The 13,388-nt window shown below is 39.7% G+C and overlaps 1 protein-coding gene and 1 pseudogene across 2 annotated transcripts; both read right to left on the reverse strand.

Annotated features, from left to right (window-relative positions):
* Window positions 1–567: 567 nt before the first annotated feature.
* LOC148731225 (target of rapamycin complex 2 subunit MAPKAP1-like) lies at window positions 568–9,360 on the reverse strand (annotated as a pseudogene). The gene is made up of 11 exons (XR_016001983.1): window positions 9,225–9,360; window positions 9,003–9,079; window positions 8,579–8,640; window positions 7,617–7,675; window positions 5,915–6,021; window positions 5,126–5,232; window positions 4,594–4,701; window positions 4,112–4,188; window positions 3,421–3,520; window positions 2,927–3,006; window positions 568–1,274 (listed from the first exon to the last, which is right to left on the reverse strand). The product of XR_016001983.1 is annotated as a target of rapamycin complex 2 subunit MAPKAP1-like (transcript).
* Window positions 9,361–9,797: 437 nt separating this feature from the next.
* LOC148731226 (uncharacterized) lies at window positions 9,798–13,097 on the reverse strand. The gene is made up of 3 exons (XM_088760310.1): window positions 12,294–13,097; window positions 11,978–12,168; window positions 9,798–11,802 (listed from the first exon to the last, which is right to left on the reverse strand). Exons 1-3 carry the CDS (start codon window positions 12,481–12,483, stop codon window positions 10,936–10,938), a joined length of 1,248 nt encoding a protein of 415 aa, XP_088616436.1. The 5' UTR covers window positions 12,484–13,097; the 3' UTR covers window positions 9,798–10,935.
* Between the last annotated feature and the right edge of the window lie 291 nt (window positions 13,098–13,388).

A 13,388-nucleotide genomic window follows, 5' to 3' on the forward strand; every position in this document is an offset into this window, starting at 1 on the left:
CGATTTGCACACGTGATCTGACTTAAGTGGAGCTTTTGCCAATTTTGGACCATTCTTTGGCGTGGTAAATATTTTTAAGTGGTAAAGGGTTAAGTCGCCCGAGAGTCATTTCGACTGATTTTTTTTTATTTTTTTTTCGGGTAACATGACTCAAATTTCGGGCGACATGACTCAGGCCTTGAACAAGCAGCCATTGTTATCATGACAGCAAGAGTGCTGCAACCTTAGAAATGGGCATTTTTGATGTTTGATTCTTGCAGAGACTTGTTGTTAACTACTGTTATTTAAACTTGAGGAGAATTTCTAAAATTAGGTACATACTTCCTCGAAAAATGTTGGGTAAAAGAGGGGGCATTTATTGTAGGAAGGGTGCTTAATCAAGGGGGGCACTTGTTATTCTCCTGTAATGACTCTGCTGCAGGTTTAAAATGATCCTAAGTGGCTATAATGGAAACAGGTTTCTCTTGTATCCCTACGATTTAAGTGAGTGAGGACAAGGGAGATTGCTTTATGAACTCTGTGGCTTAGGGGGGGGGGGGGTTCATTGGAGTGTGGCCATTTATTTGAGGAAATACAGTATAATTTTATTGATCGGTCATTTAATAGTGTGAGAAAGCTTTAGTAGTTCTTGTTACAATGGCTATGATCTTAAAGATCTTCTTTGTCAGATTTTCTTTCTTTTGAAGACAAGTATTCTGATCTTTTCCCACTCATGTTGGACTTGATAATGTGATTGACCTGTTCCACGATTTCTCCTGGCAAAACAAACGAACAAAGAAACATAAACAACAACAACAAAATTAATGTTGAAAAAACATTTTTTGGTACACCAGGGAAAATTGTTCCCCAATCATTGAAGCCTTTGATGCCTTAGGCTGACTAAAATCTATTTTCTCCTTACAATATCAACCCTGAATCAAACAGTAGGGTATTGAGAATAAAGGAAATGATCACCAATAATACAGAGGCTTTTGATTGTTAATATGGAGAATATAAATACTGATGTTGACAAAAATAAACTGGTAGGCCAGAGAATAATAATCAACTTACTTCCAAAAATAGAGTATCTCAAATGCTCTTTGCTGTGATAAATTACTGTATACAAAGAGAAAGACAGAAAATTTCTCACCTGCATCATTAGCATCAGTTTCAAAGTCGTAGTGTTTAAACTCCTTGGCATTTTGACTGAAGTAAACTACTCTGAACACAGATTTTCCATTGTTCTTCACTTCATTTAGGTCACAAGCAACCACATTTTCCGTATCTATTGAAGTCTTTAAAAAAAAGTGATTTTACAAGTTAGTATTAAAAGGAAGAGGTAAGAGGACAAATCACATAAAAAAAAGTTAACATTGTGCTGAGGGGGACATTGGGATTTGCAGTGTTGGGGCGCTGACTCTTCTTTTTTTTTAATGAAGCAATGTGGTGTAGAACAACTTGCATTCTGGTGTTGCAGTGAGCTCAAACTTTACGGTATATGATGTTTGTAATTTCAAATGAACAGTTTTTGGTGAAATAAACCATTCCCAGTGTTGCAGTTTATTCTTTAATAGATTTTGAAAACCTGGCCGCAAATAGTTTTTTAACAAAATTTGCGATACATTTGAGTTAAACTTTAATTAACATTAGCCAAGTAGCCCTAGGCCACGTTTGTTAATATTTCACTTGACTTATGGACCTCTACAACATGCACTATCAGCCAGCCAAAGACCGGCACATGGTAAAGATGAGTGAAACCAGACCAGACACATCCTGAGGTTTAAACTATATCATGGTGTTGGTGTGTGTTGATAATATTTCTTGCAGTGATGGGGTCTTTATTCTATTTTGCTTGCAATGTTGTGGTATTCAGAACACTCCATGTATAAGTATCCATTCACACTCTCTTCTCATCACTTGTCTGGGTTGGTCACTTATGGGTCAGGCAGAAAGTGTAGCTAAGGACCTGTCTACCTGTGGGGTGGTGCAGAAAGGGTAGCTAACGACCTGTCTACCTGTGGGGTGGGGCAGAAAGGGTACCTAAGGACCTGTCTAACTGGGGGGTGAGGCAGAAAGGGTAGCTAAGGACCTGTCAAACTGTGGGGTGAGGCAGAAAGGGTAGCTAAGGACCTGTCTACCCGTGGGGTGAGGCAGAAAGGGTAGCTAAGGACCTGTCAAATTGTGGGGTGAGGCAGAAAGGGTAGCTAAGGACCTGCCTACCTGTGGGGTGAGGCAGAAAGGGTAGCTAAGGACCTGCCTACCTGTGGGGTGAGGCAGAAAGGGTAGCTAAGGACCTGTCTACCTGTGGGGTGAGGCAGAAAGGGTAGCTAAGGACCTGTCTACCTGTGGGGTGAGGCAGAAAGGGTAGCTAAGGACCTGTCTACCTGTGGGGTGAGGCAGAAAGGGTAGCTAAGGACCTGTCTAACTGTGGGGTGAGGCAGAAAGGGTAGCTAAGGACCTGTCTACCTGTGGGGTGAGGCAGAAAGGGTAGCTAAGGACCTGTCTAAAGGTGGGTGAAAAAGAAAGGGTAGCTAAGGACCTGTCTAACTGTGGGGTGGGGCAGAAAGGGTACCTAAGGACCTGTCTAACTGGGGGGTGAGGCAGAAAGAGTAGCTAAGGACCTGTCTACCTGTGGGGTGGGGCAGAAAGGGTACCTAAGGACCTGTCTAACTGGGGGGTGAGGCAGAAAGGGTAGCTAAGGACCTGTCTACCTGTGGGGTGGGGCAGAAAGGGTACCTAAGGACCTGTCTAACTGGGGGGTGAGGCAGAAAGGGTAGCTAAGGACCTGTCTACCCGTGGGGTGAGGCAGAAAGGGTAGCTAAGGACCTGTCTAACTGGCAAAATGCATTCAAGTGGAAACCTGCATATTAAATTTTTTTGTTTTGCAGCCATGATCAAAATATTCTCTCCAAATTTGAACAGATGTACTGTCAGTGATAATACTTACAAATTTTTGTTTTCCCAAAAACTTTTTTGCTGACTTGAGTTGAAGTACTGGGTCAATTTCTATCTTCTCAAGAGAAACTCCTGAAGGGCAACAGAGAAAGTGATCAATAAAGAAGTTAAATGAAATACAAAAGGAAAAAAAAATTAAATAAAACAGGAAAAAATGAGATAAGGTGGTACCGGTGGGTAGAGCATTCCTCCCACCCTGTAGAGAGGGGAGAGGGAGTGCAACATTCAATACTTGTTTAAATATGTTTGAGTTTATATAAGGTTTAGAACTCTACACTGAGGAGGGGCTTGGAAATTAAGCAGACTTTGAACTTGACATGATCATTATGCAATAGTTGCTGCTGAGATTGCATTTATTTTGTCAACTTCACATGCTATTGAATATTGATTGAGTTCTCTTGACCAATCAGATTTTTTGTAGTAAGATGTATTGGCTGAAAGTCAGTGATGAAAAGGCAACAAAATAAATATCTGTGAATGACTTACCAAGCTGTATCTCTGTCACAGTCCTCAGCTTTTGCAGCATACTGACACTGCATGACTGAGGATTAAATAATATTTTTTTTTCTCTAAACAAGAGTGTATGTTAAGCAACAAACCAAGACAACATCTGCAATAATAAAAACTTTGGGCAGTCAGAAGAGCAATGCAAAGGAAAAGATTAAAAAAAATTTATACTTTTATTCAGAATTTTTCCCTTATGCCTGTATGTGGGTGTTGTCTGTAATGGTGTCACATATTAACTTCAGCATAATCTAATTTATGTGAGCAGCATTGAGTCCCAAATGAAAACTTAAAGAATTTGCCCTCAAGGTTATTCATGCACACTGAGACCAAGAAAAACAACGTTTTTAGATGTAATTGCAGGGCCATTGTCCTGCCCATAAGATTATTTTGTTTTGCCATTGTTCTCACTGCCATAACTGTTGTGGTTTGCTTAAACCTTTGACCCTAACTGTGACCAGCATCGAATTTCTCCTTACAATATCACCCCAGAATCACACAGTGAGGTCAGGAGAATAAAGCAAAATAATGATCACCAACTAAATAAACTCTGATTGTTTGACAAATTCTCTTTGTAAGCACTTTAGGAAATGTAGAGAGAACAGTATGGAGAATATGCATACTGATGTTAGGGTGTAAAGAGTTAAGGTCCCTAATTTTGTGTTACACTTACCCTGTATGTATGATAAGTGTAAGCTTGGAAATGAATATTAGGCTCTTCCCTTTCTTCCTCATGATTCCGTTTTCCTACTATTATATCAACCAAAAAGGCCAAATTCCTTCAATCTCCAATCAACATTATTGTATTTTTTATTTCAGACCGAATCATTTGACCCAACCTGGCTATATTTATTATTTAGTATTATTTTAACAATTTAATGTCAAAATAGGAACACTGTCTGTTCTATTTAATATTCATCTTTTTGGTCCAATCTCCCAGTTTGTTCAAAAGTGTTGGTATTAAATGAAAAAAACAATGTGACTCAGAAGCCTAAAAAAAGAGCAATTTGCAAACTGATTACAATCAGTCTGCTGTGAGCCAAGCAGACTGCAAGAACCAACAGTGATGCCAAAATGGATGTACAAAAAAAAGTTACTGCGAAAAGACAGCACTTATAAACTTAAGTTAATGTGGGCTAATTAAAATCTACTTACAGCCATATCTGACCAGACAAAATTCCATTGTTGCCATGCTTTCTAGGGTTGCATCAAAACTAATGGGAACCCCTGGCTCTGACTGTTTTTCCAAGACATATTCCTTGGCTATGAGTTAAAAAAGAAAGGATGTTAAATCAAACAACACTTATTGTAAAGAATCTGCCAAAGAGAGCCGTGAATCTTCTTGAAGATTGTTTCTCTATACAAGGTATTTCATGCTTCACTCTGTCTCTAAATTTAAACTTTGACTTCTTTTTCTCGAAAGGTTTAAAAAATTGCTTTTTCCACTCTGCCACAAAATTAAAGCTAGACTAGTTACAGGCATACATTTAGCTGATAAGATTCAAGGACTCATGCTTCCGACTCACTGACTTCCTCAGAAAAAATTAAAAATTTTGAAAAATCATCGTTGTACACCTGCAAATTTTCCTTACTCTAAAGACAATTGAGAAAACATAACATCTTCTTGAACGGACAGTTTCCCTTCGAGCAGACACAAAGCTTATAATATACATGTATATTTTCAAACCTGTTCTTCGTAATCCTCTCTTCTTAACCATTTTTTCATATACTTGTTTCATCTTTGCCCTCATACTGTCCACTTTGACTCTTGAAAAGCCATGCTGGGGCTCATTCCTGAAAAAGCAAATCAGAAATTAATTATTATAATAGTTTAATTAATATGTAATTTTCAAAGACTGACAGAAGCAATTTTGTAAATAGAATAAGAAAGATGGTAAGTTTTGAATAAAGGCTGATGGTTTCGAAAGAAACTGTTCGGGGCTGCGTGGGTGGGAGTAACGAAATAATTTGGATATATCAACAAAGTTGAAGTGGTAAATTGGCCACCGTAACGATTACAAAAGCTGACGTTTCGAGCGTTAGCCCTTCGTTGGAGCGAATGGTAAGTTTTGAGTTGGGTAAAGGAATAGAGTAAGAAGTTTTTCCTCTTTTCACAAGTGAGGAACAAAGGAAAAATTCTGATTTCCCATGAGGAATCGAACCTCAGACCTTAACCGGATTCCGTGCTCCAATGCTCTATCACTAAGCCACAGAAACTCCATACTGAGCAAGGCCCATTATGAAGTAGTTTTGGTTTTCAATTAGTTTTAATACTTGTAGTGCATGGTGGGAATTAAATAACAAAATAAAGCAACTATAATTATAACAATGGCATTTTAGCAGTGGTTATTCAATGTGGTGGCTCTTCTTCTCCACTGTTTCCTGGTCGAATTGGAATTTGTAATGTTGGTTTTTGTGGAAGGTAGGAAAACTGGGGACCTGGAGAAAAACCACTGAACCAAGGATGAGAACCAACAACAAACTGAACCCACAGGTGATGCCAGCTCCTGGAATTAAACCCAGGCCACAGCAGTGGGAGGCCAGGACTCTGCCTACTGTGCAATCCCCAGCATTCTCATGAGACTTTCAGCATCAAATTGACTTGGGCAACCTTAAGCACTACATATTTCTGAAATAATTGATTATTGAGAAAATGGTTTTTGATTCTTTGCTAAGTGAATAATTAACAACTATTCACCAAAGTGGAGGTGGTTAGTGGTGGATATTTACAGAGCCACGAGGCGGCTCGGTAAATATCCACCGCTAACCACCGACACTGAGGTGAATAGTTGTTTTAGTATATGCTAAAACACTGAGGTAATATAAACCACCATCGCTAATTTGAGTGATTTCTTTGCTTGTCACGGATGCAAACCGGGACGCCATTTTTTTCCGAGTTGCTCAGAGGTAAATAGCAAAGGATATTCAGAGTTTGACTAGCCAGTCAGAGCGTGCCTTAAACGCTATCCACTGTTTTAGTATAATGGATATCTGGAGTTTGAGTTGCCAATCAGAGTGCACCTTAAACACTATCCACTGTTTTAGTGTATTAAATAATAATAATAATACACACCATTGAGCAGAAACATGTATTGCAGAGATTACCCTCCTATCCATCAGTTTAGTTCTTGAAAAGGGGGCTGGGGGGACAAGTGGACTAACCATACCAATCTTGGAGGGGGGGAGAGATGATAAGGGGGAGGAGATACAGGGGGAAAATGGAGGGCCAGGGGGGGGGACTGACAGTCCCAAGAGAAGAGGGAGAAGGGGAAGGGGGGATGGGAAAGAGGATAGAGGGGGAAGGCCAGAACAAAACCCTTAGAGGGGTGGGGAGAGGAGAGAAAGGGGAAGACAATCCTAAACCTCTGCGTTTTGGCAAGGTACAGTGTATATATGCTAAGCTGGGAACAATCATGTGGCCATGGCGTTTTTCAACATCTAATCAGCAAAACCAGGAACAAAGGGGAAAGTTTATGGTTCGTGATAAAAGGAAAGGGACAATTGGAGGAAAGCTATCAAAATTTAGAACATAGCTAGCAGAGTCGCTCAATTAAATTCATTACACGTGAGCGTGCTCAAAATCCCGATAGTGCACGCTGATAGCGTCAGCAAATCCGACTTCGCCAGAACTTTTTTTTTTCGCGCAAGCGGCCATTGTTAGCGCGGGGAAAAATAATATATTTGGCGACAATAATGGATACAAACAGAAACTCGGCCTACTAGTCCGAAAACGAAGACAATGTTTCGACCTTTTCCCTTGGGCTAGAGCTCTTAAATGAGGCAGAATGAGAGAAAAACAAAGGAAAAGGAGACTCGGAAACAGCGCCGTCACGATTCGCTTCAACTGATATTGTTGTCCGTTTTTCGCGTTGGATTCGATGCACAATTCCACCAGCTATGTTCTAAAACAATTGGTTCATGCTTTCAGCTGTACACTATCGAGTTATGGAGCACGTGGGAAGTTTGGAGAGCACTCAAGAAGCTAGAGTTTCTCTCGGCTATCGCCTCGGGCAACTCTTACGCTTCTTTCATGCTCTCCAAACTTCCCGCGTGCTCCATAACTCGATAGTGCACGCTAAAGCATGAACCAATTGTTAAATAACACTTGTTTAGTAGAAGTAAAAAAAAAACAATTGGCTCAATTCTTCTAAAGAAAATGTCAATTTTTCCTGAGTTACCTGAACCAAAGCCAGACAATTGAAAAAAATTTTTGTAATTGGCTCCTTGTTCTCAAGCGCTACAATGCAAAAAAAATTGGAGAGAAATAATGATACACAAACACCTAAGAATAATTAAAAATAATAAAGGCTGAGAAACTTGATGCTTTATCAAAGAAGCAAATTAAAATGACTGGTGCAGATTCATGACTATATATCATACTGTACATAAATCTTATTCTTATTCTAGACATGTAAACCTTATTCCATGGTTTCACATACAATACTTACGGATATTTTTCAAGTTGTGTAGTGTTGTTCAGAGTCCCCAAGTGGCAAGGAAAAACACAAACAATAAGCAAAATGTCTACTTGTATCATTTGTGAAATTTGATTGAGTGAGGTACCAGTGTCTCTTACTCCACTGCTACATTAAAATTTTGAGTTTTTTGGCTTCTTAAGTGTTCAGATACATTCTATTATAATAGCCTTTCTGAGCATGGTATCAATCAAATGTGGCCTGTGTGAGAGATGAAAAACACGAGAAAAGCCATTGCTGGAAGTGCTTTTTATCTGATTTTAAATCTGGAGCACTTAAAAGTTTGTCGCATTACATGTCAAGCCTAAAAATCATGAATAAAACCTAAGTTTGGGCATTCAGCATCGTATGGCCATATTATTACTCTACTTTCTGTCCAAACGAATTTTTTGCCCTGTCCTAGAATCATGGTATAAATGACGTTAATGTAGCCCTGCAACTCCAAGATCTGTTGTTAATTCTCCCCTCTGGCTGCTACACATTTCCTTTTGAGTTAGCTACACGGAAGAATTTGGTCTTTGATCAAAACAACTACTTCTACCTCATAAGTTGGAGTATTCTTATTACTTGCTTGTTCGATGTTCCAAGGTTATTCTAGCGAGAAGTTACACTTTAATCACTTCTGAGAGTTAAGAAGTGGAATTAAATGTACTGTATGCGTATACCTGGAAATTTCCACTTCTCTATCATCCTCAGCCATATGCAAACAAAAAGATTTGACGTCATTCTGAAAACAATATAAGAAAGAAATCTTGAATTTCCTTTGGACAAAAACCAATAACTTGTCCTTTGCACTGACTGATATTTTAAGAAAAATTGATAAGGTTTAAAAGTTAACATACTTTAGTATATACTAAACCAGTGGATAGCATTGAAGGTGTGCTCTGATTGGCTAGTCAAACTCCGAATATCCTTTGCTATTTACCTCCGAGCAACTCGGGAAGAAATGGCGTCCCGATTTGCATCCGTGACAAGTGAAGAAATCATTCCAATTAATTTTTGGCGGTGTATATCATCTCACTGTTTTAGTATATACTAAAACAACTACACCAAAAGTCCCTCAAAATTAAGCTAATAACAATTTTGTACCTTGAGTGGAGGTTGTAATCCCTGGTTTGAATACTTGTACGAGATAAGTCCTATTAAATCCTGCACACAGGCTCTTCCTGTTTAAGTTGAGCAGGAAAAAAATATCAGCTCTATCATAATACATTTTGTGCAATATCACATATTATTAAAAACTAGATCATTGGATAATGCAATTCAAGACTTTTTATTGGCTTAGCCATCATGGTATATCAGCCAATATACCATAATCTACAGTGCAGGTCAGAATAAAGCGAACAACGCAGACGCAAACTTGACGCACGTCTAACGCGTCTACGCGTCTACTCTGACGCGTCAGATACGCGTCAGTGCTGCGTGCGTCTATTCTTTTGTTATTCATGGCCCTAAGTTTGCTTTGTGCGGCAGTGTTTTGCAAAATAAAGAAATATCCTTATTTGAAAATGCGGCCGCCAACAAGAAAAAAATTTGCATAGTATGAAAACGTCAGTGAAAGCTGTCATATTTCCAATCTTGCTCGCTTTGCAAATACCTCGTCACTAGTTTATATAGAAAAGAAAAAGGAATTGTTCGTTCTGAGAAAAGAAACCCACATTCAATACTAGATCAAATAGCGTTTAGAACGTCAAAGTATTCTTTAAATATTAGTTTGTATTTTATGAATCTCGCTTGCTCGTTCGCTTTTCAGTTATCGCCGATGTAAGCTATCATATTTCCAATCTTGCTCGCTTCACAAATGACTCGTCGCTTGTTTATAAGGAAAAAGGAATTGTCTGTTCTGGATAAAGAAACCCAGACTTAATACTGAACCAAACAGGGTTTCAAACGTCCAAGTATTCTTTAATATTACTTAGAATTTATGAATCTCGCTCGCTCTTTCGCTTAAGGCGCTCGTTTCTCAGTTACCTCCGATGTAAACAATGTGTGACTTCTCACGTGAAAACCTTCCGAACGGTTAGCCGTTTTTAAACGGATAGCCGTTCATAAGCCGTTCAAGTGGATTGACACGCCTCAAGCCTATCCGTTCTAAAATATTCATAATCCGTTCGAACGGCTCGAGCTATCCGTTCAAGAAAATTCATCATCCGTTCGAACGGCTAGTGCTTGCCGTTAATAAAAAAAATTCATCATCCGTTCGAACGCCTCGAGCTATCCGTCCTAAAAAATTCATCATCCGTTCGAGAAAATTAATCAGCCGTTCGAACGACTCGAGCTATATGCTCAAGAAAGAAACACTAACACCAGTTATTTTGACTGCCGTTCCAACAAGACAAGCCTTCCTAATAATTCGCCACGCTTCGTTAAATGAAGCATGCCGTCATGTTTACATTAAGTCGTCACGTTTTTGTTCTTCGTTTCCTTCGAAAGGTTCTCCGTTTGAACGACTCGACCTATCCGTTCAGAAAAGAAACAATCAGTTATTTTGGTGGCTGTTCCAAGGCAAGACAAGACTTCAAAACTTCATAAAATGAAGCATGCCGTAATGTTTACATTAGATAAACAGTCATCAGCAGTGGTCACGTTTTTGTTCTTCGTCAAAAGTGGGCGGGATTTTGCTAGAACGCTCATGACTTTAGAATGGTTTGTGGTTTGTAACAGAGTTCTTTCCCTCTTTATAATTATCGCGGCGCGCGCAAAAGATCGAGAATATAGACAAATTTAGTACCACAAAATCTATTTCGAAATCAATTTTTGCCGAAAAACCAAAGTGATTTGAGAGCGAGAGAGAAGAAAGAATTAATATTATTTATCGCCAAAAGTCTATATAGTCTCAGTAAATCTCACAAAATCGAATTAGATTAAAAAAAAAATAAATTAGCTTGAGTTTTTAAATTTGTCAACACAATAAATATAAATACACTTTTTTGATCCACTAAAAGTTTACATGCATTTTTTTTCGATTTATAAAAAAAACCAAACAATTCTTTACAAATTGAATTTTAAAACTTCTAAATATTTAAATACGCGTGTCTGATTTTCTGTTTCTTAAGTAACTGTCAATGGCCTTTCTGCAGTCCCGCCACAAAATTTCTTGCTGCGATACTGCAGTCGGATAATATTTGAACACAAGATCTCTTATTTCATTGATTTTTTCGGGATTTAGTGGAAGTTTCCCTGCGACTCCTCTGACATTCCTCCCGTCTAGCTCTGAAGGGTCGAAATACTTTCGGAGCAGCTTGACAGCAAAGTTTCCTATCGAAGATGCCTTCGAGCGTAGCTGAAATATCACTGTGTCATCTTCGGTCAAACTTGTTGCTTGCCCTGGGACGACAGGTGGAGTGAACGCCGGCGTTACCGGTTCAATTGGTATCTCTGCGATAGGGGTCGGAATGCTTTCTGCGGGGCCGCTGAGAACTGATATCAGAGCGTCGAGCCGATCTAATGTCAGTTTGTGGTATTCGATGCACTGTTTCTGCTGCTGTGAAATCGTTTCTAAATACCTCAAAACTTCTGGTTGGGTCTCCGACTGCCCGCCAGATGCAAACAGGCAACGGGGCACATTTCTTCTGATCGGTGACAGCACGGAAGCGAGCTGCAATATTCTCGGAGTACGTGTTTGTGGAATCGGAGGAGGCGGTCGTGGCTGTACTGGGGTTGGCGCTCGTGGCTGTACTGGGGTTAGCGCTCGTGGCTGTACTGGGGTTAGCGCTCGTGGCTGTACTGGGGTTGGCGCTCGTGGCTGTACTGGGGTTAGCGCTCGTGGCTGTTCTGGGGTTGACGGTTGTGGCTGTACTGGGGTTGGCGGTCGCGGCTGTACTGGGGTTGGTGCTTGTTGCTCTGGTGGAGTAGGTGTCGGTGGATGGTAAAGTGAAACAACTGTAGCCTAGAAGGAGAAAGAAATCATTGATGTCGAATGTTGACCCCCTTTCTAACAAAGATCCCGGTAAAACGAACAATATTTTTAAACCTACAATGTAGAGCACCGACATAATGAATCCCCTTTTTGTGCAATTGTTAACAACTGCAATCAGATTTGAATATGTAGAAGGTGTGCATACCAGCTCTGGCTCCTTCTTCTTTCGTTTGTACTGTGTCGTTGCCTCATTCTTGCTTTTTTTGGATGCTTTCTTGTTTGTTGGTAGTTTTCGTTTGCTTTGTACAGGCTCTGGTTCTGGCTCCCCAAACAGGTGTGCATTTGCGGGATCGTTAAGGAATTCCACTTCGAGTGTGCGCAATTTTGAAGAGTCATCTACAATAATAAAATAATAATCTAGGTTGACATCAGAAACGTTTTACGAACTGGTTCATCAATTTCCTACCATCTTTGAGTAAACAAGTCTGTAAACTTATTAAGAGGAAAGTAAACATACTTACCATTTACTCCGATGATTTCCGCCTCCAGTTGAAGACTGCCGTAGTTCAGCATAACCTGGCTTCCTCTGCTGACGTTATCTCCACTAATCACTTTAGCAATTTTTTTAAGCGGGACAACACTGATCGTGCAATCGGACTTAAAATAAAACAATCCATATCTTGGGACTTTAAGGGATGCGCGTAAAGACATAGTGACTTCTGTTAGTGTAGCTTTGATGAGTTTGCACTGGTACAAAATGTTTATCGCTTTGCACTAACACATTTTTATACTCGTCTTCGGATCCAACCGTTAAATTAACAGCCAATGAGAGCAGTTTTTTTTACAAACCATTGTTACAGTCAGCGCCAATGAAGACAGATTAAAGTAACTGAAGTCGACTTCATAAAACTAATTTGCATTATAATGAACAAAAGACGCTGTTCCAAAATCAAAGTCATTCTTGCATCTGCAACCATGGTAAAAACACCGCTTTACGTTAAGCTTAGAATTACATCACTTTCGTCAAAATCTAAAAGTATCAATGCTATCGTTCATCAACTTCAGAATGAAGGCATCAAAATAAGGCGCCAAACCGTAGCCCGAATTTTAAAACAGTTTAAGGGGAATGGAACCCTTGCCGATAAAACAGCAACGGGCCGGAGACCAACGCTAACAACAGAGCATATGAACTTTATCGATGCGAAGATGGAAGAAAATGATGAACTAACTGCCATTGGTAAGAACTCATTACTAGCAGTTACTGAAATAAAAGTGCTGTTTTATTCTGTTTTAGTCAAGCATGGTTTATAATAATTTCGATTTACAATTCTAGGTCTCCAGAAACTTATGTACAGCGAGATGGGACTACACTTGTCCACAAAGACCATCAAGCGAGCGAGGCGGAAACTGGGTTGGACGAAATGTGGGCCCCGCTATTGTCAAATGGTTCGGGAAACGAATCGAGTCGCCCGTCTCGCGTTTTCCTAAGAGTGTCTCGATAACAACGAAGATTTTGAAAACGTCATCTTCACAGATGAGAGCACGATCTGGTTAGAGCGGCATGGAAAAATCTGTTTCAGAAAAGAAGGCAGGCCAAGGAAGCTGAAACCCCGTAG

Source organism: Stylophora pistillata, chromosome 5 (assembly GCF_964205215.1).
Source record: "Stylophora pistillata chromosome 5, jaStyPist1.2, whole genome shotgun sequence".
Classification (NCBI taxonomy): Eukaryota; Metazoa; Cnidaria; class Anthozoa; order Scleractinia; family Pocilloporidae; genus Stylophora; species Stylophora pistillata.